Source organism: Dryobates pubescens, chromosome 39, assembly GCF_014839835.1.
Source record: "Dryobates pubescens isolate bDryPub1 chromosome 39, bDryPub1.pri, whole genome shotgun sequence".
NCBI classification, from domain to species: domain Eukaryota; kingdom Metazoa; phylum Chordata; class Aves; order Piciformes; family Picidae; genus Dryobates; species Dryobates pubescens.
Genome location: NC_071650.1, coordinates 187,517 through 215,466, shown reverse-complemented (window position 1 = coordinate 215,466; position 27,950 = coordinate 187,517). Strand labels below are relative to the sequence as shown.

The following is a 27,950-nucleotide window of genomic DNA, read 5'->3' as shown; positions in this document are numbered from 1 at the left end:
GGAATCCTCTGGGCTTTCCAAGGGCCCTGCAGCACCAGGAAGGGGACCATGGACCCCTGGGAGGACACAGAGATGGAGCAGATGGTGTTCTTCAAGGGGGAGGAGGAGGAGGAGAACTATGAGCCTTCAGCCATGCATAGTAAGTGTGGAGATGGGTGGAAGAGGGAAGGGGCTGGAGATGGAGACCCACCACGGGCATGAGATCTTGCTGCATCCCCACCAAAATCCATGGCCTGGGTCCCTCGGCCGTGGACGTGCTGAGGACCTCAGAGTTGTGGCTTCCACCAACCCAACCTCCTTGGTGCTCCCACGGGAGGCCTAATGGAGGTTGCCCTCTGTCTCCTCCTCTTCCCTTGCCCCAGGAACCCCAAGTGACCCCGAGCTGGACGCCCCAGGCACCGGCGACCCCGAGATCGTCGAGCTGGACACCAGCGCCCTGCTGGGTCACCAGGTGGAGGCTTCTCCCTGCCAGCGCAGCCCCGGCCACGAGACCCTGCGCTGGACGGTGGTGCAGCAAATCGACTCCCCGGCCGCTCCCGCCGGGCGCCGCGCCGGCAAAGGCCCTCCAGGAGGCGCTGCGGGCACCGCGGGCGGCGTCTTCTCCAACTTCAAGAGCATCATCGTCCTCCAGAAGAGCTACGAGTGCGGGGACTGCGGCAAGAGCTTCAGCTGCAGCTCTCACTTCAGCAAGCACCGGAGGACTCACACCGGGGAGAAGCCTTTCGTCTGCCACCACTGCGGCAAGAGCTTCAACGTCAGCTCGAACCTTTACCGCCACCAGCGCGCCCACCAGCAGCGTTCGGCGGCTCCGCCGCCACCACCGCCATCCTCCTCCTCCTCCTCCTCCTCCTCCTCCCCTCGTGGCTTCCCTTACCGCTGCCAGGAGTGCGGCCAAACCTTCCGCCGCAACAAGGAGCTGGTGACCCACCAGCGGCTGCACACCGGCCGCCTGCCCTTCCAGTGCTCCCACTGCGGGAAGAGCTTCAGCTGGAGCTCGCACTTCGACCGCCACCAGCGCGTCCACACCGGGGAGAAGCCCTACGAGTGCCCCGAGTGCGGCAAGGCCTTCAGCAGGAGCTCTCACCTCTACCGGCACCAGCGGAGCCACGCTGGCAGCCGCTCCTACATCTGCACCTACTGCGGCAGGAGCTTCGGCAGCACCCTGCACTTCAACCGCCACCAGAGGACCCACAGCGGGCAGCGGCCCTTCAAGTGCACCCTGTGCAGGAAGAGCTTCGGGGACGGACCGGCGCTGGTCAAGCACCAGTGGCTGCACCTCGGGGATGGACCTTTCCGGTGCGAGGAGTGTGGCAAAGCCTTCGGCGCCCGCGCTCAGTACCTCAGGCACAGGAGGAGCCTCCACGGTGCTGCCGGTGCTGGTGGTGGTGCTGGTGGTGGTGGTGGAGGCGGCGTGGAGAAGCCCTACCGGTGCGGTGACTGCGGGAAGAGCTTCTCCTGGAGCTCCCACTGGGAGCGGCACCAACGGATCCACACCGGAGAGCGTCCCTACCAGTGCGGGGACTGCGGGAAGCGCTTCGGGAGGACCTCTCACCTCTACCGACACCAAAGGACCCACGCCGGAGGCCAGCCCCACGTCTGCCCCGACTGCGGCAAGAGCTTCAACAGCACCCTGCACTTCCACAAGCACCGGCGCAGCCACGCCGGCCCCCGGCACCCCTGCGCCGACTGCGGCAAAGCCTTCGCCGACAGCTCGGCCCTGGCCAAGCACAGGAGGAGCCACGCAGCGGGGGAGAAGCCCTTCGTGTGTCCCAGGTGCGGGAGGAGGTTTGGAGTCAGGTCCCACCTGCATCGGCATCTCCGGACCCATGGGGACGAGGAGGCGGCGGACAAGGCACCGCAGAAGGCACCGCAGAAGGGGACACCATGTTAAGGGGTGGGGGGTGGTGGTGGTGGGACCCTCACCGTGGCTGGGTCCCACCTTCGTAGCCATCTCTGGACCCATGGTGGTGAGGAACCAGCAGAGAAGCCACCACAGAGGGTGATGCCACATTGAGGGGTGAGAAGATGGTGGTGGTGGTGCCATTCCCACGGCCAGGTTCTACCTTCATTGCCACCTCTGAACCGACGGTGATCAGAAGCCACCACAGAAGCCACCTCAGAAGTTGACACCACGTTGACTGGCGGAGGGGTGGGATGGTGGTGGTGGGACCATTTCCATGGCCACGTTGTGGTTGAGGGTTTGGAGTCAGGTCCCACCGTCGGCATCTCTGACCCCACGGTGATGAGGAACCACCAGAGAAGCCAGCACAGAAGCTTGCACCAGCAGAAGGATGGTGATGGTCGGACACCACCATGGGGTTGACCACCCCACCACCACCTCCACCTCCACCATGCTGTTGGTGGCTTCCATCCCCACGGTGGCGTGGGTGGTGCTAAGCTGGTCGTTGTCTTCTCAGCGGTGGCACCAAGCCTGGTCCTGAGGACGTTGTTTTTCTAGGGTAGAGTAGGAAGGTAGGGTAGATAGAGGAGGATGAAGATGGAGATGATGGAGCTGGGGTGGTCCTCTCAAGAAGATTGGACCTAAACCTGCCAGAGGACCTCAGGACAACCCAGCTGTGCTCCTTTTCCATGTGTGGTGCAGGAGAAGCCACCTCGTTGGGTGTTAGAAGTTGGGAAGGTACCAGAGGAGAACAGGATGGGGTTGAAGATGCAGGAGATGCCACCAGCTCCTTCTCCACACCTAGCCCAGGAGAAGCCACCGTGGTGGACATTGGAAGATGGTGCTGAGAAGCTGAGGAGCCACCAGGGAGGAACATCTGAGGTGGCTTCATCCCTTGCCTGTCCTACCTTCTCCACGCTGACCAAGACCCAGAGGTTAAACCTTCTCCCAAGCATGTGTGGATCCTGGGGCCACCATCAACCACATGCCACCATCTAGGGGCAAACCAAGGCCAAGATGTGGTCTTTGTTGGTGAGGAACAAGTCCCAAGTGTCTACCTCTAGCTGCTTTGGCCACCCTGTGGTGACCCTTGGGTGTTTTTCTTTCCTCTATTTATTGTATTTATTCAACCAGGAACCCACCAAGACCTGGAGGAACCCAGGGTGGTGGGAGGGGTTGGAGGACAGGAGATGGGACATGGGTTGGTTTCATCCTGAGATATCCCTGAGAAGCAAACCATGGGCTGATGGAGCAACCCCTGTGGTGGTGGGAACCCATGGGTGATGAGGAGAAGGCAGCAGCACCCATGGCTGGAAGGAAGCCACCAGGAGATCACAGAGAGCATTATCTGCAGCTGATGGAGGTTTTGAGGTGGGGTGGGGGGGAGGTGACCTTGAAGGATGGGAGGAGGCCACACATCTCCCAGGAGGTTTCTTGGTGGCTTTGGTCCTTTGGGGTCCATCTTTGGGTGAGCAGAAGCTGTGTTTGTAGTGTGAATAAACGTAGACCTAGTCCAAAGCTTGGGAGATGCCTCCTGCTTCTCCTTGGAGGAGCTGCAACCTCAGCTCTTCTCTGGCCAGCTGTGGAGGTGGGGGTCACCGTGCCCCACCTGATCCCAGGGAGAGTGGACCTTCAGTGGCTTGTGGTCCGTGGTCGAGTGGTGCTGAGTCACCACCAGCTGGGGTGGGACAGGTTGGGGCTTCCCTGTCCTCTCCTAGCCCTGGTGTCCACCTCCTTGCTCTCAAAGATCCTGTCCCCAAACTCCTCCTGCCTTCATCTGGTCCAACAGAATCTCCATGGAGGGAGATCTTCTGCTCCACTGGGTCTGGGAAGGTTCTCCATAGAGAACAAGGGATGGAGGAAGAGCAGGAGGGATGGAGGAAGCATGGAAGAGGAGGAAGGTGGAGAAGGAGGGATGGAGGAGGAGCAGTAAGAGGAATGATGAAGGAGGATGAGGAAGGGGGAGAAGGGGAAATGAGACAGGACAATGAGGAGGGGTGGAGGAAGGGGAAAGGAGGAAGAGGGATGAAGGAGGAGCAGAGTTGAAGGAGGAGGAGGAGGAGGGATAGAGGATGAGGGATGAAGGAGGAGGGATGGAGGAAGAGGAGAAGGATTGATGGAGGAGGGATAGGAGGAAGGGGAGGAGGAGGAAGGATGGAGGAGGTGGAGGGATGGAGGAAGCGTAGAAGGAGCAATGAAGGAGGAAGGATAAAAGGGAAGAAGGGGGAGGAGGAGGAAGGATGGAGAAGGAGGAGGGATGAAGGATGAGGGATGAAGGAAGCATGGAGGAGGAGGAGGGGTGGAGGAAGAGGAGAAGGAGCAATGAAGGAGGAATAAAGGAGGAGGAGGAAGGGGGAAGAAGAGGAAGGATGGAGGAGTAGGAGGGAGGAAGAAAGATACAGAGGAGGAGGGTTGGAGGAGGATGAAGAGAAGAAAGGGGGAGACAGAGCAACGAAGGAGGAGAGATAAAGGAGGAGGAGGGATGGAAGAAGAACGGAGGTGGATGAAGAGGGATGGAAGAGGAGGTATAGAGGAGGAGGAGGAGCGATGAAAAAGGAGGAGGGATGGAGGAAGGGGGGGGGGGGGAGGAGGAGGAGGAGGAGGAGGAGGAAGGGGGCAGGAGGCGGCCGCAGCGTTCTCTGTATCCGGGTCACAGCGGAGCCTCCACCGGGACCGCTGCTGGCCGCGGAGCCTCCCCGGAGCCCTGCGGAGGGGACCCCGGGGCTGTGCCTCCCTCAATCCCGGACCCCCAAAACTGCAGGTAACAGGAGGGGGTCCCGCCCCAACGCCCGGCACCCCAAAATCCCCTCCGCCAAACATCCCCCCCCCCCAAATTCTCCACGGGGAGGGAGGAGGGGGTGGGGACCGCAAAAAAAGAGGGGAGGGGGGTTGGGGGCTGTGGGGGCTGAAGATGGAGATCCCCTCCCAAAAATGGGATGCAGCATCTGGGTGACCCCCAAAATGGGTGGGCTGCACCTGGGGACCCTCAGAACTCGGGTACAGCCCCTGGGGAACCCCAAAACCAGGGGAACACCCAGTGGGCACCCCCAAAACTGAGCGGGCAGCCAATGGGTGGCCCCAGGAATGGGTAGGCAGAAGCTGGGGACCCCCAGAATGGGTGGGCAGCCGCGTGGGACCTCCAAAATGAGGGGAGCACCACCTGGGCACCCCCAAAAATGGGTGGACAGTGTCTGGGTACCCCAAAAGAGGGGTAGAGCTCTGAGTACCCCCCAAAGATGAGTGGTGCACCCTCTGGGCACCCCAAAATGTGAGTGAGGAGCCCCTGAAGACCCCCAAAATGGGTGGGCAGCTGCTGGGTTCTTGCAAAACTGGGATACATCCCCTGGGTACCCCCAAAATGAAGAGAGCAGCCCCTGGGTACCTTAAAAACTATGTGAGCACATCCTAGGCACCCCCAAAAAATGGGGGGGCACCCCCCTGTGAGCCCCCTCCCAAATCAGCCACAGGGAATTAGGGTGCAACACCCCCCCCCCCAACCATGTCCCCCAGAACCCCTCCACAGGGACAAGGGGCAGATCTTTGGGTGCTAAGGGATTTGGGGGGGGGATGTTTCCTCTTTTGTTGTTGCAGGGGATTAGACTTTTGGGGAGACCACCCCCCAAAAAAGGGACCTTGGGATCTCCTCTTTCTTTCTGTGTCCCCCCCCAGTTTTTTGGGGGCCACCATGCAGGAGAATTATGAGAATGTGATTTCCTTGGGTAAGGGACCCCCAAATTCTGGGGGCTTTTGGGGGAGATTGCCTTTGTCGTTTGGGGGTCACTTCTAGGGGGCTTGGGGTCATCTTGGGGGGGGCTTTGGGGGTCATTTGGGGGGCTTGGGGTCATTTTGGGGATGTTTGGGGGTCATTCGGGGGGCTTATGTTTATTTGGGGGGTGGGGTTGTTTTTGGGGTGCTCTGGGGCCATTTTTGGGGGGTTCATTTTGGGGGTCGTTTGGAGGGGCTTGAGTTTATTTGGGGGGGGTGGGATCGGTTTTGGGGTGTTCTGGGGCCACTTTTGGGGGAATGAAGTCATTTTGGGGGGGTTGGCTAATTTGAGGAGGGGGTCACCTTGTGGTACCCTCTCCATGCTTTTTGGGGCACCCCCAATGTGGTGATTTTAGGGGGGTGTGTGTGAGGGGGTGTCCCCCCCCCCCCCCCCCATTTTTCATGAACCTGAAACTCTTTTTGCCCAAATCTGGAGCATTTCAGCCCAAACTGGAAGGGGTTTGGGGGTGCAGGGGTGGAAATTGGGGGGTGTGGAGGATGTCTGGGGGGAATCTTGGTGTTGAGGGGACCCCCAAAACTCCTTCAGCCGAGGAAATTGCCATCAGCTGGCCCCGGATCACCGCCTTCGCCGAGTCCCATCGCCGGCGGGGGCTGGCAGGTGAGCTTGGGGGGGAAAGGGGGGGTCCCCCAAAATTGGGGTGAAATCCCTGGGGGGTTTGGGGACCCCCTAAAAGTTTGGGGGGTGATTTGGGAGCCATTTTGAGGGGGTTGGGGTCATTCTGGGGGGGGGCTTAGGATCATTTGTGGGGTCTTGGGGTCATTTCGGGGGAGCTAGGACTGAAATCTGGGTGAATTTGGGGTGGGGGGCATTTGGGGTGGAGTGTTCAAAATGAGAGGGGTCTCCAAAATTGGGGTGAATTGCTGGGATTTGGGCAACCCCCAAATGGGGTGGAATTACTGGGGTTTGGGGACTGAAACCTGGGTGAATTTTTGGGGGGTATTGGGGTGAATCCCAGAGCTTTTGGGGGGAATCCCTGGGATTTTGGGGTTTCTGACATCCATTTTCCTCCAGGTGCCGAGGCTGAGGCCGAGCAAGGTCCCACGGAGCCTCCTCTGGTGCCATCTCCAGCATCCGGTGCCGGTGCCACTGACGGTGGGGGCCCAGCGGTGAGCCCCGACCTGCGGCGCCAGCTGGGCCTCATCCTGCAGACCGCTGGCAGGAGCCAGGTGGAGAAGATGCTGAGGGAGCTGGTGAGGGAGCAAGGCCAAGGTGGGAGACGGCGAGGACGGAAGAGGACAGCCAAGGATGGAGGTAAAGCTGGGGAGGAACCACCTGAGGAGGAGGAGGAGGAGGTCTCGTGCCGGGGGAGGTCTTGTGCCGGGGGAGGATCTTGTGGGAGAAGATCTCAAGCCAGAGAAGGTCTCCTACCAGGAGAGTTCCCCTACTAGCCTGGCTCTCACCATTTCCCACTACACTGCAGGTCCCACCACCGGCAGCGGCACCGAGGAGGACCCAGCCCCCCAGGAAGTCGAAGAGCCAACGCTGGATGACACCACCCAGACCAACCAGCATGGAGAGACTCTTCCTGGTGCCACCACCACCAAGAAGACCTCAGTGACCACAGCACCACCCCAACCATCGACCCCCCCTGGCTGTACCGAGTGCAAGCTGAGGAGCTGCTCCCAGAACTCCTTGAAGCCGCGGCGGTGCCGGCAACCCAACCACGGTGTTGGTGGAGATGATGCCAAACCTCACCGCTGCCTGGACTGCGGCAAAGCCTTCAGCCGCGGCTCCAACCTGGCGCAGCATCGTCGCATCCATACCGGGGAGCGGCCTCACCGCTGCAGCGACTGCGGCAAAGGCTTCATCCAGCGCTCCGACCTGGAGCGCCACCGCCGGGTCCACACCGGGGAGCGGCCCTACCCCTGCGGCGCCTGCGGCAAACGCTTCAGCGTCAGCTCCCACCTCGACCGCCACCGCCGCGTCCACGCCGGCGGCCCGGGCCCCCCTCCCAGCCGACCCCCTCCTCCTCCTCCTCGCCATCGCCAACCCCCCGGCGAGGCTCCTCCGCCTCCCCACCGCTGCCCTCAGTGCGGTAAGAGCTTCGCCCAGCGCTCGGCTCTGGTGAAGCACCTCAAGACCCACAGCGGGGAGCGGCCTCACCGCTGCGGGGACTGCGGGAAGAGCTTCAGCCGCGGCTCTAACCTAACCCAGCATCGTCGCATCCACACCGGGGAGAGGCCTTTCGCCTGCGGGGACTGCGGCAAAGGCTTCATCCAGAGGTCGGACCTGGAGCGTCACCAACGCGTCCACACCGGTGAGAGGCCTTACACCTGCGCCGAGTGCGGGAAGAGCTTCAGCGTCAGCTCCCACCTTGACCGGCACCAGAAGATCCACCTGGCAGAGAGGGCCTCCTACCGCTGCCCAGAGCACCTGGCTGGCTTCCTGGCCGCTCACCGGCACGGTCGCCTCTTCCAGTGCTCTCAGTGCGGCAGATGTTTTGGTCAAGGAGCTGCTTTGGTGAAGCATCAACGTTCTCACGGTGGTGGAGGCCTGGGGTCAGCACCAAAATGTTCTGATTGTGGCAAGAAGTGTGGTGGTGGTGGTGGTGGTTGTGGAGGTGGTGGAACCTTGGGGTCGTCAGCAAAATGTTCCGATTGCGGCAAAAACAGTGGTGGTGATGGTGGTGGAGGTGATGATGGTGGAACCATGGCGCCGTCACCTAAATGTCCTGATTGTGGCAAGGACTGTGGTGGTGATGGTGGTTGTGGTGGTGGTGGTGGTGGTGGGGGAGCCATGGGGTTGCGTCCTGCTGGGCAGCAGTGCTTGGATTGCGGCAGGGAACCAGACGCCGGCGAGGGCGAAACGTCCCCGGAGGTGCCACCGGAGAAACCCTACAAGTGTGGGGAGTGTGGGAAGGGTTTTGGTCAACGTTCAGCCTTGGTTAAGCACCGGAGGATCCACACCGGGGAGAAGCCCTACTCCTGCGGCGACTGCGGGAAGAGCTTCATCCAGAAGTCCGACCTGACCATCCACCGCCGGATGCACACCGGGGAGAAGCCCTACAGGTGCCCCGAGTGCGGCAAGCGCTTCAGCGTCTCCTCCAACCTCATCACTCACCAACGGACCCACCTGGGGGAGAAGCCCTACCAGTGCCCCGAGTGCGGCAAGAGCTTCATCCAGCGCTCGGAGCTCACCATCCACCACCGCGTCCACACCGGGGAGAAGCCCTACAAGTGCCCCCAGTGCGGCAAATGCTTCAGCCGCAGCTCACACCTCAACCGCCACCAACGGACCCACGCCGGGGACAAGCCCAAAGCCGCCACCGCCGCCGCCAACCCCTCGGGACCCTTCCCCGGCGCCACCTTCTCCCCGCCCTTGGGCGCTTCGGCCACCTCCTTGCCGCCCTTGGGTTCCTTCCCGGCGTCCCCCTCGGCCTTGCCCATCCCGGGGCTGGACCTGCCCTGGGCCCTCTCCTTCCCCAGCCGAGGCTTCCCCCACCCCTCCTTCTCCTCGGCCCCGGGCTCGGGGGCACAGACCCCGTCCCTCATTAACTGAGGTCGTTAAGGAGCTGAGGAGGGGATGGAGAAGTCCTCCTTGCGCCGTGGGTCCATCCTCCTCCCCCCGTGCCCCAGCCCCTCACCCGACACCCAACTGGAGGTGGCCTCAAAGACCATCCCTGGGTTGGGGGCAGCTGTTCCTAGCTGAAGCCCTTCATCTTTGGTGGCTAACTAATGATTCAGTGAAGAGCTGGAGGCCTCCTTCCTGAAATTCTCAGCCCTTTTAACCAAATTCCCACTTTTTCACAGCAGATGTCCCCTCACCAACCCCGCAGCTCTGTGGCACGGAGAGGGCAGAGTGCCACCTCCCCACCCTTCCATTTCGGGGCAGAAAGAGGCAATTCATCAATTTCCCACCTAATTAAAGTGATTTAATGAAGTTGCTTCCCCCCTCCCTTCCCCACCCCATGCCGAGTTTGAGCCTGACCCAAAACTGCACCCAAACTACCCTTGTTGGGAGCTGGTCCCAAAAAAATGGGGCAAAAAAAGGACAATTTTGGGCTTTTCCCTCATTTTTGTGCTGGGTTTTGGGGGAGACTAAATCAAAGGGGGGGGGGGGGGGGGGGCATGGCCCCAAAATTGTCTTCTTGTTTTTTTACTGCTGTTGTGTGTCTTGTGTCGGTCTTAGTTTGAGCGGTGATGATGCTCCCCAAGTGCCATTATGGGGCAAGAAAACCCAATTTTAGGTCCCTGGTGCTGTTCAAACAAACAAACAAACCAACCAACCAACCAACCAAGAAGGACTTTGAAGTGTCCCCCCAAATGGGAGCAAAAATCAAGTTGGTTTCACTGTTTTGTTTTTTTTTGTTTGGGTACTTTTGGTTTTTTTTAAAACAAGACCTTTTTTGGGGTGGTTTTGTTACCCTGGAGTCTTTGGTGGTGGTTTTTCGGTGTCCCTGCGAGGCAAAAAATGAGGATTTTGGGGGGGATCCTAAATGGAGGTCTTCAGCCCCCCCCACAATGAAGGATTTCGGCACCAAATGACGGGCTTAGCCCCCAAACTGAGGGGGTTCTGCCCCAAATGAGGGAGGGTCTGCCCACAAATGAGGAGTTTTGGCCCCAGATTGATGATTTTAGGCCCCAAACTGAGGATTTAAGCCCCCCTCCCCCCCCCCCGAGGATTTTAGGCCCCCATGTGAGGATCTAGGGGCCCCAAAATGAAAGGGTTCTGCCCACAAGCGAGGATTTCAGACCCAAAATTAGGATGTACTGACCAAAAATGAGGGGTTTGTGCCCCCAAATGAGGATTTTCTGCCCCAATTTTGAGCACATTTCACCCAAAATGAGGATTTTTGTGCCCAAAATGAGGATTTCTTGTCCGAAATTGAGGATTTTGTGCCCCAGGAGGAGGATTTTGGGGCCCCCAAAATGCCATTTTTCTGCTCCCCCTGAAACCTCAGGATTTCTGCCCCCAAATCAGGACTTTTGGCCCAGAAACCATCATTTCTTGCCTCAAACTGAGGCTTTTTCTTCCCAACCACTTAAAAGAAAAGCCTATTTTCTCCTCCCCCTTTCAGAGGACAGAGGGGGTCTGGGTGGGAGGCTTTGGGGTACCCAGGGAACCCCTCCCCTAACCCTGCGACGCTCCAAGAAAGACTCTGAGAGACTCAGGTTAAAAATCAGCACTTTTAAATAGCTCCAAAATTGGCTGAATTCAGCCCAAATAAATAAGTTAATAAATATCATTAATAAATAATGGGGGGAGGGGAGGGGATGAGGTCAGCAGCACCCCCAAACTTGGGTAAAGGTGAGGTAGGAGCACCCATGGGTGCTAAGTGCAGAGTGAAAGGCACCCAGGGGTGCTGGGCACCTTGGGGTGCTCAATGGCACCCTCAAAATGGAGGTGAGGGGCACCCATGGGTGCTGGCAGAGGGTGAGGGGCACCCCAAAGTCGAGGTGAGGGGCACCCCTAGGTACTGAGCTCCAACTCCACCATGTCAGGCACAACTCTGAGTGGCACAGCAGGCTGCCACCCCAAGGGAGAGGTGACACCTTTGGGTGCCACCCTGAGGGCAGGGTAACGTCCTAGGGTGGCCCTCAGTGGGTGGCACACAGAGTTGTGCCATTGTGGGGTGCTCCTGCCGTCCCCATGGGTGCTGTTGGTGCCACCTGGGGGGCTCCTGCCGTCCCCATGGGTGCTGTTGGTGCCACCTGGGGGGCTCCTGCCGTCCCCATGGGTGCTGTTGGTGCCACCTGGGGGGCTCCTGCTGTCCCCATGGGTGCTGTTGGTGCCACCTCAACCACGGAGGTCACCTCAGGGGTGGTGTCCGCTGGGGTGTTGTAGATTTGGGTGCCCACCACCACCAAAAGCAGCACCAGGAGCCTCTTGGCCACGTTGGGTTCCTCTGTGGGGGGAGCTCGGCGAACCTGAGGGGGGGCACACAAAAAAAAAGGGGTGAAAAAGGGCAAATTTGGGCAAATAACCCCCCCACAAGAGGCATGAAAACTGCCCGGGGGGAGGGCAGGAAATTCAAGCCCAGGTGTCCCCCGGCCCCCCCAGGCATGACCTGGGGGTGACTCAGGCAGGAAGTGGGGTGGGGAAGTGACTCACCCCCCCTACAAGGCTACCAGGAAATGGGGCACATCCTGCCCTCCCGAGGGGACACGGGGGCTGAGGAGGGGACCCAAATTTAGGGGGGAACACACCCAGGAAGGGACCCAAATTGAGGGGGACCCAAATTGGGGGGGGGGGAGTGGGAACGGACACACACCCCCCCAGGAAGGACCCCAGAGTGTGGGGGGGACCCAGTTTGGTAGGGGGACACAGCCAGGAGGGGACCCAGAGCTCAGGGGGGACCCAAATTTCGGGGACACCCAGGAGGGACACAGAAGCTCAGGGGGGGGACACCTAAAGTTCGAGAGGGGCCCCAAATTGGTGTTTGGGAGGGACTCCCCCGGGAGGGACCCCCCTCGCTCACAGCCCCCTCGGAGGGCCCCTCGGGGTCGCTGGGTACTTACAGCTGGGGGGTACAGAACTCGGCGATGCCGGCGGCGGGGCCGGGGGGGCTCTTTGGACTTTACGAGGGGTTCGAAGGTGAAGTGGCGAGGTGGGGAGGGGACGATTCCGACGGGAAACCCCTCAGGGGAAGCCCAAATCCGGGCCGGACACGTCGCTGTCGTCGCCGCCGCCGCACTCATGGCTAAGGACATAGCGGAAAACAGGCGGCGCCCCCCCGGGCCCGCCTTTAAAGGGCGCCCCCGAGGCTCCGCCCACCAGGGCCTGGCCACGCCTCTTCTCGACTCCTATTGGTTGAGACTGGGAAGAGGCGTGGCTTAGCCGAGATGGCTACGCCCATAGGCGCGGGCGGGGGGTGCCGGGGAGGTAGTTCATGGGGGTTATAAGGAGGTCTACAGGGGGGTATAAGGGGGCTATAGGGGGCGTAAGGGGCTCTTCGCGGGTGTGTAGGGGTCTGTGGGGGAATTGGGGGGGTGTATGGGGGGCATTGGGGGGGCATTTGGGGCAGATGGGGCAGTATAAGGGGCTACAGGAGGGCTGTAGCAGGGTGTAGGGGACCATATGGAGCTCTATAGTGAGGTCTATGGAAACATAGAGGTCTACAGGGGGATATATGGGGAGCTATAGGGGTCTATGGGGGGGTACAGGGTGACACAGGGGCGCTCTAGGGGGGTAAAGTGGTCTACAAGGGAGTCCCTAGGGTCTGCATAGAGGTATATGGGGACATGAGGGGGGGTTAATTGAGGGCTAGGCAGCTACAGGGGGGCATATGGGGCGCTACAGGGGGACATATGGGGCGCTATAGGGGGGCATATGGGGCGCTGTAGGGGTTCTCTAGGCTCCCTGTAGGGCCTCTATAGGGTCTGTTCAGATCTTGTCTATGGAATTGGGGTGGGGGGAGCTAAAAAGAGGGTCCCTAGCTAACCCTCCTCATCACCTCCTAGAGCCCCCCTTCCCCTATGGCTCCTATAGTTTCCTGTCCCCCCCCCCCCCTCCCCTCCCCCTAGATGACGTCAGGGATTTTTCCCACGTTGCACAACCCCGGAACCTCCCAGGTGCCGTTTTAGGGGGGGAGGGAATCTCTAGGGCATGGGGGGGATCTATGGGGGGCAAAGGGGGACACCCACGCACCCCTCGGAACCTATAGATGAGGGGGCTATAGGATGAGCCCTCCCCATTCTTGGGGTCCGCTTTGGTGGGCTAGAGGAGAGGGGCGGGGCTTGGGTGGCCGCTGGGTTCCTTAGCTCTGAGTCACGGCCGGGGGGAGGGGGGATGTGTGGTGTGATGACGTCACTGCTGACGCCACCCCCAATTTTTCCACACGCACCCGAAAAGTGGGGGATGGGCAGAGAGGGATCCAGGGATTTGGGAACCCCTCCCGATGTCAGACAGCCCCCCCAAAAGGGGATCCAGCGGTCCAGGCACCTCCCCATGGGTAAGGGGCACCCAGAGGTGCCAGCTTGACATTGAGGTGTCCCAGGGGTCTGGGCATCCAAAGTGGGGGGGTTCTTGGGGATCCGGGCACCCTTGATGAATGGGGGGGGCAGCCAGGGGTGCCGGGATGATACTGGAGGGGTGTGTCTCAGGGGTCCAAGCACCCCCAGGGTAGGGGGATACGCAGGGGTCCCACGATGAAATTGGGGGGATCTCAGGGGTCCGAGTAACCCAAGGTGGGTGGGGCCTGCAGGGATCGGGAGGGGTCTGTAGAGCTTGGGAAGGGTCTGCAGAGATCGGGAGGGGTCTCTAGAGGGTGGATCCAGTCCTGCAGTCCCGCTGGTGCTGCACGGCCACGGTAGTGATGTCAGCTGTCAGCTTCATCTTCCGGCAAGGTCGAACCAAGCCCCTGAAAGCCTCTTAAAGGACAAGCAGCTGACCTTCATTGCTGTTAAAATGAGCAGCCCCGGGGGGGGCTCGAGGGAGGTGCTCCGAGAGAGCAAAAGCTCTCAGATTGATCTGGATGTGGAGGAATTATCCTAATTTAGATGTAAAAGAGAGATGTTTTTAACTGCCCCCCTGCCCTGTATCTCCTCTGCTCTGTGTGAAGAGGGTCGAGAATAAAAAGCAGAGCCACAGAGGGGTTTGCAATGGGGAAACAAAGTGTGGAGAGGGTAATTAAACAGGGAGGAAATTCCTTGGCGGGTGCCACTGCCCGGCAGGAGGTTCAAGGAGGGACCCCCCCCCCGGGGGGCTGTGTCGGGGTCCGAGTGCCTTTGTGCTCAGCTGGCAGCCTGTGTGGGGTGCCCACCCCGTTGGCAGGGTGTGGGTCGAGATGCCCCTGAAGCGGAGAGGAGGACCCTCCGTGGGCCTTCGGGGCCAGGGCTGCCCTGTAAGTCAGTGCCCTGGCATCCCGGGCGCTTCGCGATGCCAGCAGCGGCTCCAGCCCCCTGCAAGCAGGGTGGTGCGGCCGCTCTGGCCGCCGCTTTGCATGCCCAGCTCCACTGCCCAGGGTGCCCCTCCCGGCGCCCTGTGCCGCTTGGGTGAGTCGCGCTGAAGTGGGAAGCCTCTGCAGAGCCCGGGGTGCCCTGTGAGGAGAGGCTGAGGGAGCTGGGGTTGCTTAGCCCGGATCTCTTGGGCAGAAGGAAGGTGGAAGGTTTGCCTCTCTGTTTGCGGTGCCCCGGCAAGGACTTGTGCCGACACAGGCTCAGAAACCTGAAACCACCGAAGGGTTCGACTGGTGAGAGCAAAGCTCAGCTGCGTGCTGAAGCTGCAGATCTTACCTGGAAGGCTGTCCCCGGCTCGGGGTGATAAAAGAACCGGAGAGCTGCCTGTCTTTCCTTCCGTGATGCCACGTGGGGGTGGGCGAGGATGCAGCAGAGGAGCAGTGAGGGAGGGGTGGGGGCAGCCTCCCCAGAAGGCTGCTTGCAGCCCTGCACGTCTGAAATGCCTGAACGTTCTTGGAGGGGATGGAAAGCCCTGGAAAAGTGTGAGTGTGAGGTGTCCCAGCAGAGGAAAAGCTGTGCTGCTCATCGAGAGAGTGCAGAACGGCAGTGATTTGTGTGCGGGAAGGCTTTGACATGACACCCCTCCCTCCCCCCGTCCCGTATCTCCTCCGTTATCTAGAAGAGAAAAGCACATCCTGAGCAGAGCCACAGGGCATGGGTGGGGCGGTGGGTCTGAACCAGAACCAGGAGTATCAGCTGTGTCTCTCTCAGTCAAAACAGTGGATTGTCTTTCGTGTGGGTTTGTGGTGTGTTGTTTTTCCCTTTGGACGGGCAAAGCTCTGCAGGGAGCCCAGCTGCGCTGCTTCCCCAGGCACGGGGGCAGGAGAAGCCCCGGACCTGCTGAGCGCTGGGGCTCTGTTAAAGGGGTCTGCTGTCATCTAAAGTGGGTCTGGGGGTATGAAAGGGGAATTTGGGGGCATCTGAAGGGTTCTGGGGGCATCTAGAGGTGTCTGGGGGCCTCTGGAGGGTCTCCTACGGGCTCCCGGGGGGGTCTCTGGAGGATCCCGAAGGAGTTGCGGGCTGGGGGTGTGTGTCTCAGTGTGGTTTTGGGGTCTCTGTGTCAGGTCCCCACAGTGTCTGGGTTGCCCCGCGGCGTTGCTGGGGTGTCAGCGTCCCTAGCGCCGCGGACTCTGCCGCTCACTGCTGCCGCCTTGTGGGCACGGCCAGGTACTGCCACCTGCTGCTAAGGGTGTGAGTGGCCTCCGAGGGGGCTTTGGCGGCAGGGAAAGATATTCTGGGGCGTCTAGAGGGGTTTTGTGGGCATCTAGAGGTGTCTGGGGACCTCTGGAGGGTCTCCTGGGGGCTTCTGAGGGGTTCTCTGGAGGGTCCCGAAGGAGCTGGGGGGGCAGGAGGGGCTGTGAGGGTTAGGGGTCTCTGAGGGGTTTCAAGTTTTGGGGTCCGGCAGGATTTGGAGAGGTCTCACGCTGGTTTTCGGTGTCCCTGCAGCCCCAGGACCCCCCACCATGTCTCTTCTGGCATCTCAAGGCGAGCTGGGGGCACCTAAAGGGGTTTAACGGGTGATGAAGGGGGCCCGGGGACATGTAAACGGGTCTGGGGAGACCAAGACCTCCCCGCGACGGCACCGCCCTCCCCCCGCCGGCTCCTCATGCCCTGGCTCCGCCTGCCCTCCCCCCGCCGGCTCCGCCTGCCCTGGCTCCGCCTGCCCTCCCCCCGCCGGCTCCGCCTGCCCTCCCCCCGCCGGCTCCGCCTGCCCTCCCCCCGCCGGCTCCGCCTGCCCTGGCTCCGCCTGCCCTCCCCCCGCCGGCTCCGCCTGCCCTGGCTCCGCCTGCCCTCCCGCCGCCGGCTCCTCATGCCCTGGCTCCGCCTGCCCTCCCGCCGCCGGCTCCTCATGCCCTGGCTCCGCCTGCCCTCCCCCCGCCGGCTCCGCCTGCCCTGGCTCCGCCTGCCCTCCCCCCGCCGGCTCCGCCTGCCCTGGCTCCGCCTGCCCTCCCGCCGCCGGCTCCTCATGCCCTGGCTCCGCCTGCCCTCCCCCCGCCGGCTCCGCCGTGAGCAGCGTGCCGCCTGCCAGCGCTGCCTGCTCCGCGTCAGGTCGGTGCCAGCCTCTGCTGCTCTCGGGAGTTGTTCTATGGCAGCTGCAGGACTCTGGCGTGGATCCGCGGTTGGGGGGCTGCGGCAAGCGGCAGCGGCGGGCGGAGGGGCGACAGGGAAGGGGCGGGGGGCGGTGGGAAAGGGGCGGGGGGCGACGGGGAGGGAGCGGGCAAGCGGCGGGGAGCGATGGGAAAGGGGCGGGGGGCGACGGGGAGGGAGCGGGCAAGCGGCGGGGAGCGAGGGGGTCCGGCGGGCAAGCGGCGGGGGGCGGCGGGGAAGGGGCGGGCAAGCGGCGCGGGGCGGCGGACTCCGGCGGATAAGCGGCGGCGGGCGGCGGGGTCTGGCGGGCAAGCGGCGGGGTCTGGCGGGCAAGCGGCGGCGGGCAAGCGGGGAAGGGGCGGGCAAGCGGCAGAGGGCGGCTGTGGGGATCTGAAAATACTTCAAAATGTGAGTATGAGTGTGGGGCGATCCGGAGAAAAACCTCTCATTGTCATCTGGACAGTGAAGCATTGTATTAGTTGATATGTTAAAAAGACTTTGAAATGACCCCCCTGCATCTCCTCTATTGTAGAGTAGGATAGGATAGGATAGGATAGGATAGGATAGGATAGGATAGGATAGGATAGGATAGGATAGGATAGGATAGGATAAACCAGGTTGGAAGAGACCTTTGAGATCATCGAGTCCAACCAATCACCCAACACCATCTAATCAACTAAACCATGGCACCAAACACCCCATCAAGTCTCCTTCTAAACACCTCCGATGATGGTGACTCCACCACCTCCCTGGGCAGCACATTCCAATGGCCAATCTCTCTCTCTGTGTAGAATTCTCTGCCTTTTATAAAAGCTTTTAGACTCAAACCCCCCAGATCTCGTAGGGGCTTGAAATGAAAACCGCAGCCTGTGTCTATACTAACTGAAAGCAGTGGCTCTTAGCTCTGTGTGTGGTGTGGGGTTTAATTTAAACAGCAAAAGAAATCTGATGAGGGCCACGGCGAGCTGCTCCCCACGCCCAGGGAGGTGCTCAGTGCTGCCACCGCGTGTGCGATGGTCGGTACTGCAGCTGTGCCGCCCCGTGGGCGCTCGGTGCTGTGGCCCTAACTGAGCTGAAGTCTTGAAACGCTGGGAAATTCGGAGGGGAGAATCTGTAGGATTTCGAGTTCCTACTTAATAATATAAAGCAGTCTGTGGTTGGTTTGGTTAGGTTTTTCTTTTCCCCCCCATCTTGTGTTCTGCAGAGGCTTTGATGGGAGTTTACAGGTGTTAAACACAGCCAGAGCAAGCCTCTAACTGCCCTAGGAATGCAGTGAAAACCTTTTGGGAATTAGAACAAAGTGAGAAACTTTTCAGTTAAAGAAGAAAGCAAGCAAGCAGTGGCCTTTGTCAGTTCCTGTAGCCTTTATTGTAGAAGCCTCCATCTAAGCACCTTTATTTTGGTGTCCTTTCTCAGTGACTCAGTGCAATTCCTCCATGCAGCCCAGCTCACAAAACAGAGGCCCATGGCAGTGCAAATGCTGCCCAAGCTGCCAAAATCACCTTCCTGCCCTGGAAACTGGTCCTCTGTCCTTCCCTCATCATGGCTGAGCAGTGCTGGTCCTTCTTAGCTTATCTTTTCCCTCCCTCTTTTACCTTTCCTCCCCATTTATCTTCATTTATCTTCATTTCTTGCCCTTTTCCTTCAATCACAACTACTGTGGCCTGCTTTATATGGCAGCAGGTCAGGCTAGGGAGCCTGGCAAAACATGCTGCTCAAGAGGGAGAGGAGAGATGAAGGCAATGGTTGTCTCAGCCCAGGTCAGCATCTAAGGATCCATGGGAGGGTTGTGGTCATCTAAGTCAGTACACTGTGCTTTGAAGGGTGCAGACACAGGATTCTTGTCACATCCTGAAAATGATCTAATCTGTAGCTGTTGATTCCTCCTTGAGGCTTTAACCACTCTCCCTGCTTGCAGCTAAGTGTAACATTTGAGCAAAGTTTTACTTCAAATGACCGACTCCAGAGTCAGAGTTTGTGTCTTCTTCTGACCAGTGTAGCATTCTGAATCCTCACTGTACAATCTTATTATATGCTCACTGTGTTCCTTTCTCCCTTCTACCCAAGTCTGGGTAGAAAAGCTCACTAAAGGATATAAAATCAAAAGTTTTAGAGGTCTGGAACCAGGTTATTTATAGAAATGCAGCTGTTCTGTATGGAGGATGTCCCTGCTTACTGCAGGGGTTTGGACTAGATGACCTTTGGAGGTCCCTTCCAACCCAACCCATTCTGTGATTCCTTTCAGGGAGCTGCAGAGAGCAATGAGGTCTCCCTTCAGCCTCCTTTTCTCCAGACTAAACAGCCCAGTTCCCTCAGCTGCTCCTCAGCCCTGTTCTCCAGACCCTTCCTCATTATGAACAACATGATTTATGAGCAGTGTGTGGAAAGCAGTTTGTTGGCTAAGGAAGATGGAAATGCATTGTAGGACTAGGGATACAATCCCATGCTCCTCATTGGAGTGTTTAAATTGTCCCTTAATAATAAGTACTTCTAAAACAAATTTTAGGTAGCCCATACCTGAGCAGAAAGAGAGCTTTTGGTTGAAGCAGAGGGAGCCTGGGTAGTGAAAATGGTTTATAGCTTTCAGGATGAAAGAAATCTTGATCTCACCATGGAGCTCTTACCTGGAGGTAAGCTGTTTGCTGACAGAGGATGTTGGGTTTGTAGGTCTTGGCAGCAGTAGTTTTCCAAAGAGGAGCTCTAAGGCCAGCTGCAAGGTTAGGTTTGGATTCTCCTGGGGTTTCACACAGAATGAGTCTCCTGATTCCAGTGTTCTGATTTCACAGCTGTATTTTCTCCTCTCTGCTTAGGTGACATGATGACCTCACTGATGAAGAAAGGTATCTGATCAGAAGAGGAGACACAGTTTTACAGGCCTGAAACTGTGTTGGGCACAGATGCTGTTCACCAGCTGGGAGTCATCCACAGGGATATTAAATCAGAGAGCCTTCTGCTGGATGTGAGGATAAGTAGTGTGTGAATGTGTCCAGAGTAGGGCAACAAAGCTGGGGAGGGGTCTGGAGCACAGCCCTGTGAGGAGAGGCTGAGGGAGCTGGGGTTGCTTAGCCTGGAGAAGAGGAGGCTCAGGGGTGACCTCCTTGCTCTCTACAACTACCTGAAAGGTGGTTGTAGCCAGGAAGGGGTTGGTCTCTTCTCCCAGGCAACCAGCATCAGAACAAGAGGACACAGTCTCAAGCTGTGCCAGGGGAAGGTGTCCTCCCTGTGTCTCCCAGTACCCCCAGTAATACCCAGTGACCCCCGTCCCAGTGCTCCCAGAAACTCCAAATTCCCTTCCTAGTGCTTCCAGGGCCTTCCCTCAGCATGGATGCTGGCGACGGTGCAGCCTCACCCTGCAGCCTGGCAGGGGATCTCCTTCTGCTCGGCTTGTGCAGGCTCCAGGCAGGGTATGATCTCTCTCAGTCAGAAGAGAGAGGCTGCAAAGGAAGTTGTTCAGTCCCAGCTTTTTCCTAGGAGCTGAAGTTTCTGTCAGTGTGGACTCCAACAGAGCAGTTAGATAAGCAGAAAGCCTCTGATGGGAATAATGGGGGTGGCAAAGAGCCTTCCCTTGTTTGCTTTGTGGAATGCTTTTGTTTGTCCCCTGACCCCGGGAGATTCTGATGGGGGCTGTGTTCCTCTCGCACAGGCTGATGGTGAGGCTGTGCTTGGAACCTGGGGATGCCACAACCAGAGCTGAGAAGCTGTGTTCCTGGCAGCTCGCTCTCCACCTGGATCGGGACGAAGCTGCAGGCCCTTGCTCTGCGGCTGGGCACTGCTGAGAGCTGCAGCTGGTGCCCAGTTCAAAGGTGGCCTTGTCTCTAAAGCCAGCGTTCCCTGACAGAGGAACCAACAGGTCTGTTCCCTGCAGGAACCTGCAGGTGTTCCCCAGGGTTCCTCAGCTGCTCAGAACACCCAGCTCCAGTGCCAGGCTGATGTCACTGCACGGCTGCCACCCCGATGGTGCCTACCGAGGGGTGCCAGCACTCTTCCTGGAACTCTTGGACAGAAGGAAGGTTTGTCTCTCTCCATTTCTGGTGCCCTGATAAGGAGTTGTACTGACACAGGCTCAGCAAGCTGAAACCATAGAAGGATTTCATTATGAGAGCAACAGACAGAAGAGATTGGTGATTGCCAGCACTGACCGCAAGGTGACCTCAGGGTAGTAGATCCCAGGGAACATGCGACACGCTCGGAGATGCAGACCTGTGCAACAGCTCTCACAGGGAAGAGAAGCACAGCAAAAACTCAGCCATGTGCTGAAGGTGCAAATGCTACCAAGAAGGATGTCCCTGGCTCAGGGTGGCAGAAAGGAGAGCAGCCCCTCAGCTGTCTCTGTCTTTCCTTCCATGATGCCACGTGGGGGTGGGCGAGGATGCAGCAGAGGAGCAGGTGAGTGAGGGATGGGGGCAGCCTCCCGAAAAGGCTGCTTGCAGCCCTGAATGTTTGAAATGCCTGAACGTTCTTGGAGGGGATTAAAACCCATGGGAAAATGTAAGTATTAGTGTGAGGTGTTCCAGCAGAGAAAGAGCTGTGCTGCTTATCAAGAGAGTGCAGGTCAGTAGCCATGTGTATGCAGAAAGGCTTTGAAATTACCCCCATTTGTAAATTAAAAACCCCCACAATACACACAAGGGAAAATCCACTGCTTGCTCCCCAGGGAAGGTAAGGGACCAAGCCAGAGAAGGTAAAAGGAGTGAAAAAAACCCAAACCCACTCCCACAGAATTTGAAGTTAAACAGAAATAACATTTAGAAAAGCAGAGAAAGCACAAAAGCTATTAAGTGAAAAAGAGAGAGACAATCAGAATTGGCTGTGGTGAAGGCACCCTAGGCCCAGAAATATGCCTCAGATATTGCCAAAATTTGTTCCAACATGTTTGGCTCACATTTCCCCTTCCCCCTCTTTTCTGGAGTGGGTGTTCAGCCCAGAGCCAAGAAAACAAATGACCAGGGTGCCAGCCAGCCCACAGTGAACAACCCCACCTGCCTTGTTCGGGGTGAACAACATCATGAGCCCACCGAGTGCGATGCTCGTGTTCAGCCTGTGCTCCTTCCAAATTTGGGCATAATTCCAGCCTCACGCTTGGTCATAAGACGAAAGGTCTCATCAAGGTTGACCATTGGTCCAATTCAAGGCTGGAGTAATGTATACCTATACCTCAAATGGTAAACAAGTCACAATTTTCCTAAGCGCTGTTGCTCCTGCTACTAAGCCTTCTGCTCTACGTGCAAGCACACCGCCGGCCTCTGCCGCTCAGAGAGAAGCCAGCAACCTGGGAAAAGCCACCGTGCCTCAGTTTACCTGGAGGCCCACGAAGAGTCCTTCACTTCACTTCACTTCACCACAGCCTGGTGTCGCAATCTTCTGGTCCCGCTGATAAGAGCCACCGCGTCTTAGAAGGGACTGAACTCCCCGAGGGGGAGGACTAGCTTGAACCTTAGCAAGTCAAAACGTCTGCTGCAGCCAGGAGCTGCAGACTGGCGAGCCACAGCCCTTTGTGTACCAGCTTGCACAGCAGGAATTGCACTCGGCCGCATCCTGCATGACCCTGCAGTTGCGGGAGAAGAGCCTGCCCGTGCTGCTCCACAACCCTCTATGTGCCAGGGAAATCCGGAGCACCATCCGCACCCATAACTCAGAGCCGGGACCACCCGGGAGCAGCCCATCCAGCTTTCCAAAGGACTGCCTGTAGCCTTGGAAATGCCAAAGCAGTCAGCGAGAGGAATTCAGGAGCGCTTGCATAGCTCAGAGCAAGCCAGGGGAGAAGTTGCTCCCCCCTACACTCACTAGCAGTTCCAGGAGGAACCGTTCCTCGAGGGAGCCGCTCAAGCCCTGCCAAAGGAACCTGCCGGTCAGCAGAAATCTACGTCTTGCCCCCCACCTTGCTGCTGCAGGGGAAGAAATCTGCTCCCTCCCCCCCTCACCCCAGAAGGGGCCACCCCTGGGAGCCATCCACAGGACGGGCCACGGCAGCTGCAGCCCCGGCTGGGTCCCTGGAGCCAGTCAGCGTTGGCAGCCAGGCTGCAGAGCAGTAGCCTAGGCAACCAGTCTAGCTACAAGCATATAGAGTATCTTTCAGTTTCACCTGTTCAGCACCAGCTATGGTTCAGTTTAAAACCCCTGCACCTATAGGTCGTGTGGAATTGTAACCTATGCTTTTCTAAGCAGCCTCCCCAGCATGTCTGGAGTCATTACTTGTGATCTTAATTAAGTCTCTGGAAGTTTCCTTCAAGCTGTACTGCCCTGACATTTTGTCTCTTCTAGCTACTAGCAGTGGCCAAGTGCCTTGTCGAGTCGCCATCTGGTGGACAAGCATCAGAATTGCATCTTTGGTTCTTAATTAAATGACTATTTTGTGGTTTTTCTAATTGAGTTCAAATTGTTATACTGTAGCAGTTTTGGGGATATAGCCACAATTGTGCACTAGGATCTGCACATAAATATTGATAAATGGTTATTAATAATTTTCAATATTAATGAAAATATTTTTCATATTTTCATAAACCAAAAATGAATAACCTCTTCATTACAGCCCCAAAATAGTCTTTAACAATGCAGCAAAAGGGAATGGGATAACATTACAATATCCTCTGTCTCCTCTCTAGGCCAAAGCTCTCCCTGGGATGCACCAGAAAATTCTGCCCCCCCATCCCCTTTTCTTTTTCCCCAACATAATCCTTATCTTAAAGCACTATTACTAATACAAAGAAAAGACCAAAACCATTCTGCAATGCATTTATTCTAATTTCTTGCCTTATACTAACACCCCAAACCTATGTTCAAATCAAGCCACTGAATCAACCTCTGAAGAAAAGCAAAGAAGAGTTTATGTTACGCAGAGGCCTTATGAAATGTCTGCACACAGAAAAAGTCATTCAAATGGGAAGAGAACCATTGAGCTCTGAACTTCCAAACACCTTCTCTGAAGGAAAATGTCTCCAAACTCCTTTTATTACAATTCCTCCACCCCTATAACTTCTTATTCGTTCAGTACCACCAGTACCACTATTTCACTCTGATCAGCTGCTATCACCGTTATTATTGCCAGGACCACCTCTGGCACTATTGCCATTATCTGCTTTTATGACTTAAAAGCATTTATCCTGTATTATCCACTCCACCCCATATCATTCCTTTCAGGATTTATTATTACTTAAATCTCATTATGATTATTACCATATTGTATGCTAATTAAGGACCAATTACCCTATTCTATCATCATTACTGCCTGCTTATAACATTTGATTAGAATTCCTTATTACTTAAAATATTTTATTATAATTAACTAACAAATGCCCCCAGCATTTGGGCTTGTCTGAAACAAAAGCAAACAATACAGGAGTTTGGGAACTTTGGTTGCTTATTGACTCAACTGGGCAATGGACAGGCTTTTGTTTAGCCCAGGGAGACCCAAAGCATTGGGGAAGAGACAGAGAAACCCTGGCAAAGTCAGCCCAGCTCCAGTGGCAGTTCTGGCAGTGCCAACTCATGACTGTCATTATTCTCATCACCACTAATTGGTGTTTAGAAGGGCAGGAGGTTTTTGTTCCTGCCAGAGCCCTCAGCCTTGGAGAAATTCAGTGAAAGAAAGGAGATTTTGGTTCAGACTGTTGCAAAGCCCCTCTTGGGAGTCACACCTACCCCAACAGAATGTGTGTGGCACTATTTGTGCCTGTCCCCCAGTGTGGGCCTGTCAGTGGCATGAGTACGGCAGTGCTTGGTGAGGTGACACTTCTGGGTGAATCTCTTGCCGCAGTCATGGCAGGTGTAGGGCTTCTCACCAGTGTGGGTGCGGTGGTGCACGGCCAGGTTGGAGCTCGTGTGGAAACTCTTGCCACAGTCAGCACAGCCGTATGGCTTCTCACCACTGTGGATGAGTTGGTGCTGGATGAATTGGGAGCTTGTGGTGAAGCTCTTGCCACACTCTGCACAGGGGAACAGCTTCTCTCCGGTGTGGATACGGTGGTGGATGGCGAGGGTGGAGCTCGTTTTGAAGTTCTTGCCACAGTCGTCACAAGTGAAGGCTTTCTCGCTGGTGCAGACACGACGGTGCCTTGTGAGGGAGGACCTGGCAGCAAATGTCTTCTTGAAGACCCCACACACAAAGCGTTTCTCTCCAGTATGGGTGCGGCGGTGGTTGTTTAGGGTGGAGCTGAAGCTGAAGCTCTTGCCACAGTCAGCACAGGTGAAGGGCTTCTCTCCAGTGTGGATACGGCGGTGAATATTCAGGTTGGAGCTGCGGTTGAAGGTCTTGCCACAGTCGGCGCAGCTGTACGGCTTCTCTCCAGTGTGGATGAGGCGGTGACGGATGAGAGTGGAGCTGAAGCTGAAACTCTTGCCACAGTCAGCACAGGGGAACAACTTCTCTCCAGTGTGGATACGGCGATGGATGTCAAGGGTGGAGCTGCTTTTGTAGCTCTTGCCACAGTCAGCACAGCTATATGGCTTCTCACTGCTGTGGATGAGTTGGTGACGGATGAATGTGGACCGCTGGGTAAAACTCTTACCACACTCTGCACAGGGGAACAGCTTTTCTCTGGTGTGGACATGGTGGTTGGTGAAACTAGAGCTGTGTTTGAAGCTCTTGCCACAGGCATCAGAAGTGTAGAGCTTCTCACCAGTGTGCACGTGAAGATGCATCCTGAGAGATGACTTGTCAGCAAATCTCTTATTGCAGTCACCACACACAAAGGGCTTCTCACCCGTGTGGGTGCGGTGGTGCCGGGCAAGGTGAGTGCTACGGTTGAAACTCTTGCCGCAGTCGGCACAGCCATATGGCTTCTCACCGCTGTGGATGAGTTGGTGCCGAATAAATGTGGAGCTCGTGGTGAAGCTCTTGCCACACTCTGCACAGGGGAACAGCTTCTCTCCAGTGTGGATACGGCGGTGGATGGTGAGGGTGGAACTGGTTTTGAAGGTCTTGCCGCAGTCATCACATGTGAAGGGCTTCTCACTAGTGTGCACACAAAGGTGCTTCCTGAGGGAGGATTCGTCAGGATATCTCTTATTACAGTCACCACACAGAAAGGACTTCTCAACAGTGTGGGTGTGGGGGTGGTTGGTCAGGGTGGAACTGCTGTTAACGCTCTGGTCGCAGTCACTGCAGGTGAAAGGCTTCTCTCCGGTGTGGATCAAATGGTGCCTGGTGAGACTTGAGCTCCAGCTGAAGCTCTGGCCACAGTCACAGCAGATGAAGGACCAGGTGCCAGGGTGAGGGCATTGGTGCTTCCCTGGCTCTGAGCCAGGTGGGAAGCTCTGCCCGCACTCAGGGCACTGATTCAGATGCCTGTGTAGCACAGAGCGGGCTGCCATGGCTTCATCCTGCTCCTCCTCATCCTGGTCTTCGTCATAATCATCCCCCAGACATTCATCATCATAGTCATCATTCTCATCACCCTCCATGTTGTCCTCTTTCTCCTCCTCCTCTTCCTCAGGGCTGCCATATGGCTGCTCCATCTTGTTTTCTGGGTGCTGCTTCTCTTCTCAGCTCTTGTCTGGGTCCTTCTGTGAGGCCATGCTGGTGGGCAAAGGGATCACCTCTGCCCTATAGAAGATGGAAACACTTCAGCCCAAGAGCAGGCGCTGAGATCCTGCCCTCCTCAGGACAGCCCCCAACAGCAAACACCTCCCAACACTCAGGTTTTGGCTATGACAAGCAATGAGGAGGGACCTTTAAAGCCACAGTTACTACCATGGTGGGTGAGTCAGACCTCCACTACCTGTGCTGAGACCCTGGTTTCCTGTGCTGGGGATGCTGAGACACCCTGGGACTAACAGAGTAGTCTCATCCTCCCTGTTCCCAGGCCTGGCAGCATTTGCAGTGTGGTTTCTGGCCCAGGCTGTGCCTTTCAATCTCTCCGGCTTCAGACAACAGAGGCAGCAGTGCTGACCCTCACAAACAAACCTCACCTGCCTGGGAGGCCCTAGACTCCCACTACAGATGATGGAACTCAGGGCCCCTAGAGGGCTGATATGTGGTGGGCAGGAGGCTCTGGAGGAGGTTGGGAGGTGCCACAGGAGTCAGCCGGGGACTGGGGTCCCACTATTGTCCCAGTCTGAGTTTTTCACCTGCTGGGCTGTCCCAAGGAGCAGATCTGCAAACTCTGCTTTTGCCCAGCCCAGAGGTGCAGATGTGATGGAAAGGAAGGACACAGACCCTGTAAGAAAGAAGCAAAGGGCTGAGAGCAGAGGACTGACCTCCGAGGGATGGCTCAGCACTGCCCATGGCCCTACACCAGAGCTGGGCCTTGCTGAGGGCACAGCAGATGGACAGGGCTCCTGGAGATGGGAGGGCTTTAGGGCAGATTCAGTTCCTTCCCCAGCACACAGAAATCAGCAGAGCAGCATCACAAAAGAGCTGCCTGCAGCCAGCCACTCCCAGGCCTCTGCTGCAGCTTCCTCTTACAGCACTCTCGCTGTAGACCCAGGTATCTTCCCTGGCCCTGTGCACAGACTACTCTAAGTGCTCTGCACCTTTCAAAAATGCTGCACAAGGCTCACAACGACCTGAAAAAAATCACCAAAACCTCTTCAAATACTCTCCAAAAGTCATTAAATTCTGAGACTCCTCATTGTGTGGAGATTTTAACGACTCTCTGAGCTTCTTTGAGCCTTCTGCACCCTTCAAAAATGCTACAGGAGGCTTAAAACTGCCTTAAAAATCATCAGCATCTGCTCAGAAATCTTAAAGACACATCAAAAACGGGAGAGAGTTCTTTGGCCCTCAAATCTCTTCAAAAAGCAGCTAAAAGATTCAGAATGTTTTCTAAAGTCATTAAAATAGCTTCAAAACACCCAAAAACTAATTTTGAAGAGATCTCAATGAGTTTTGAGGCCTAAGAGTTCAACACCCTCCAAAAATGCTGCACAAGGCTCACGACCACCTGAAGAATCATCCAAATCTCTTCCCAAACTGTCCAGAGCGATTCAGAACTCATTCAAATCTCTTCAGAACTCTTCCAACACATTTCAAACAGAGTTTGGGGAGGTTTTAGCCTTCTTCAACACTTCAAAAACACGGAAAAATGCTTAAAATTGCCTGAAAAGAAACCAACACCAAAATCTCTTAACTCTTAAAAACTCTGCAGAAACAAAGACAATCTCTTCAGACTTCTGAGAACTAACACTGTCAGAATTTTCATGAGTTTCTGACCTGCTTTTAGCTTTCAACACCCTAGAAAAAGGCTGAAACAGGCTAAAAACTGCATTGAAAATTGTCAGCCTCTCTTTCAACTTCTTAACGGCAGCTAAAAAAAAAACATTAAAATCTATTGCAACCTCC

At 56.9% G+C, this 27,950-nt stretch overlaps 2 protein-coding genes across 2 annotated transcripts in view; one reads left to right on the top strand and one right to left on the bottom strand.

Annotated features, from left to right (window-relative positions):
- The window catches only part of LOC104307942 (uncharacterized), a 70,061-nt gene that overhangs the window by 1,088 nt on the left and 41,023 nt on the right, over positions 1 to 27,950 (top strand). The window contains exons 2-5 of the mRNA XM_054177303.1: positions 23 to 139; positions 363 to 1,772; positions 7,393 to 8,036; positions 8,517 to 8,940. Of these exons, the coding sequence (XP_054033278.1) occupies positions 49 to 139; positions 363 to 1,772; positions 7,393 to 8,036; positions 8,517 to 8,940 (2,569 nt within the window). The 5' untranslated portion in view covers positions 23 to 48. The remainder of the gene's footprint in view (positions 1 to 22; positions 140 to 362; positions 1,773 to 7,392; positions 8,037 to 8,516; positions 8,941 to 27,950) is intronic.
- Positions 24,220 to 26,017, bottom strand: LOC104302555 (gastrula zinc finger protein XlCGF26.1-like). The gene has a single exon (XM_054177309.1). It carries the CDS (start codon positions 25,979 to 25,981, stop codon positions 24,332 to 24,334), a length of 1,650 nt encoding a protein of 549 aa, XP_054033284.1. The 5' UTR covers positions 25,982 to 26,017; the 3' UTR covers positions 24,220 to 24,331.

Bases quoted from the DNA above. Each gene is read 5' to 3' on its own strand.
- LOC104302555 (XM_054177309.1), bottom strand. From the start codon at position 25,981: ATGGCAGCCCGCTCTGTGCTACACAGGCATCTGAATCAGTGCCCTGAG.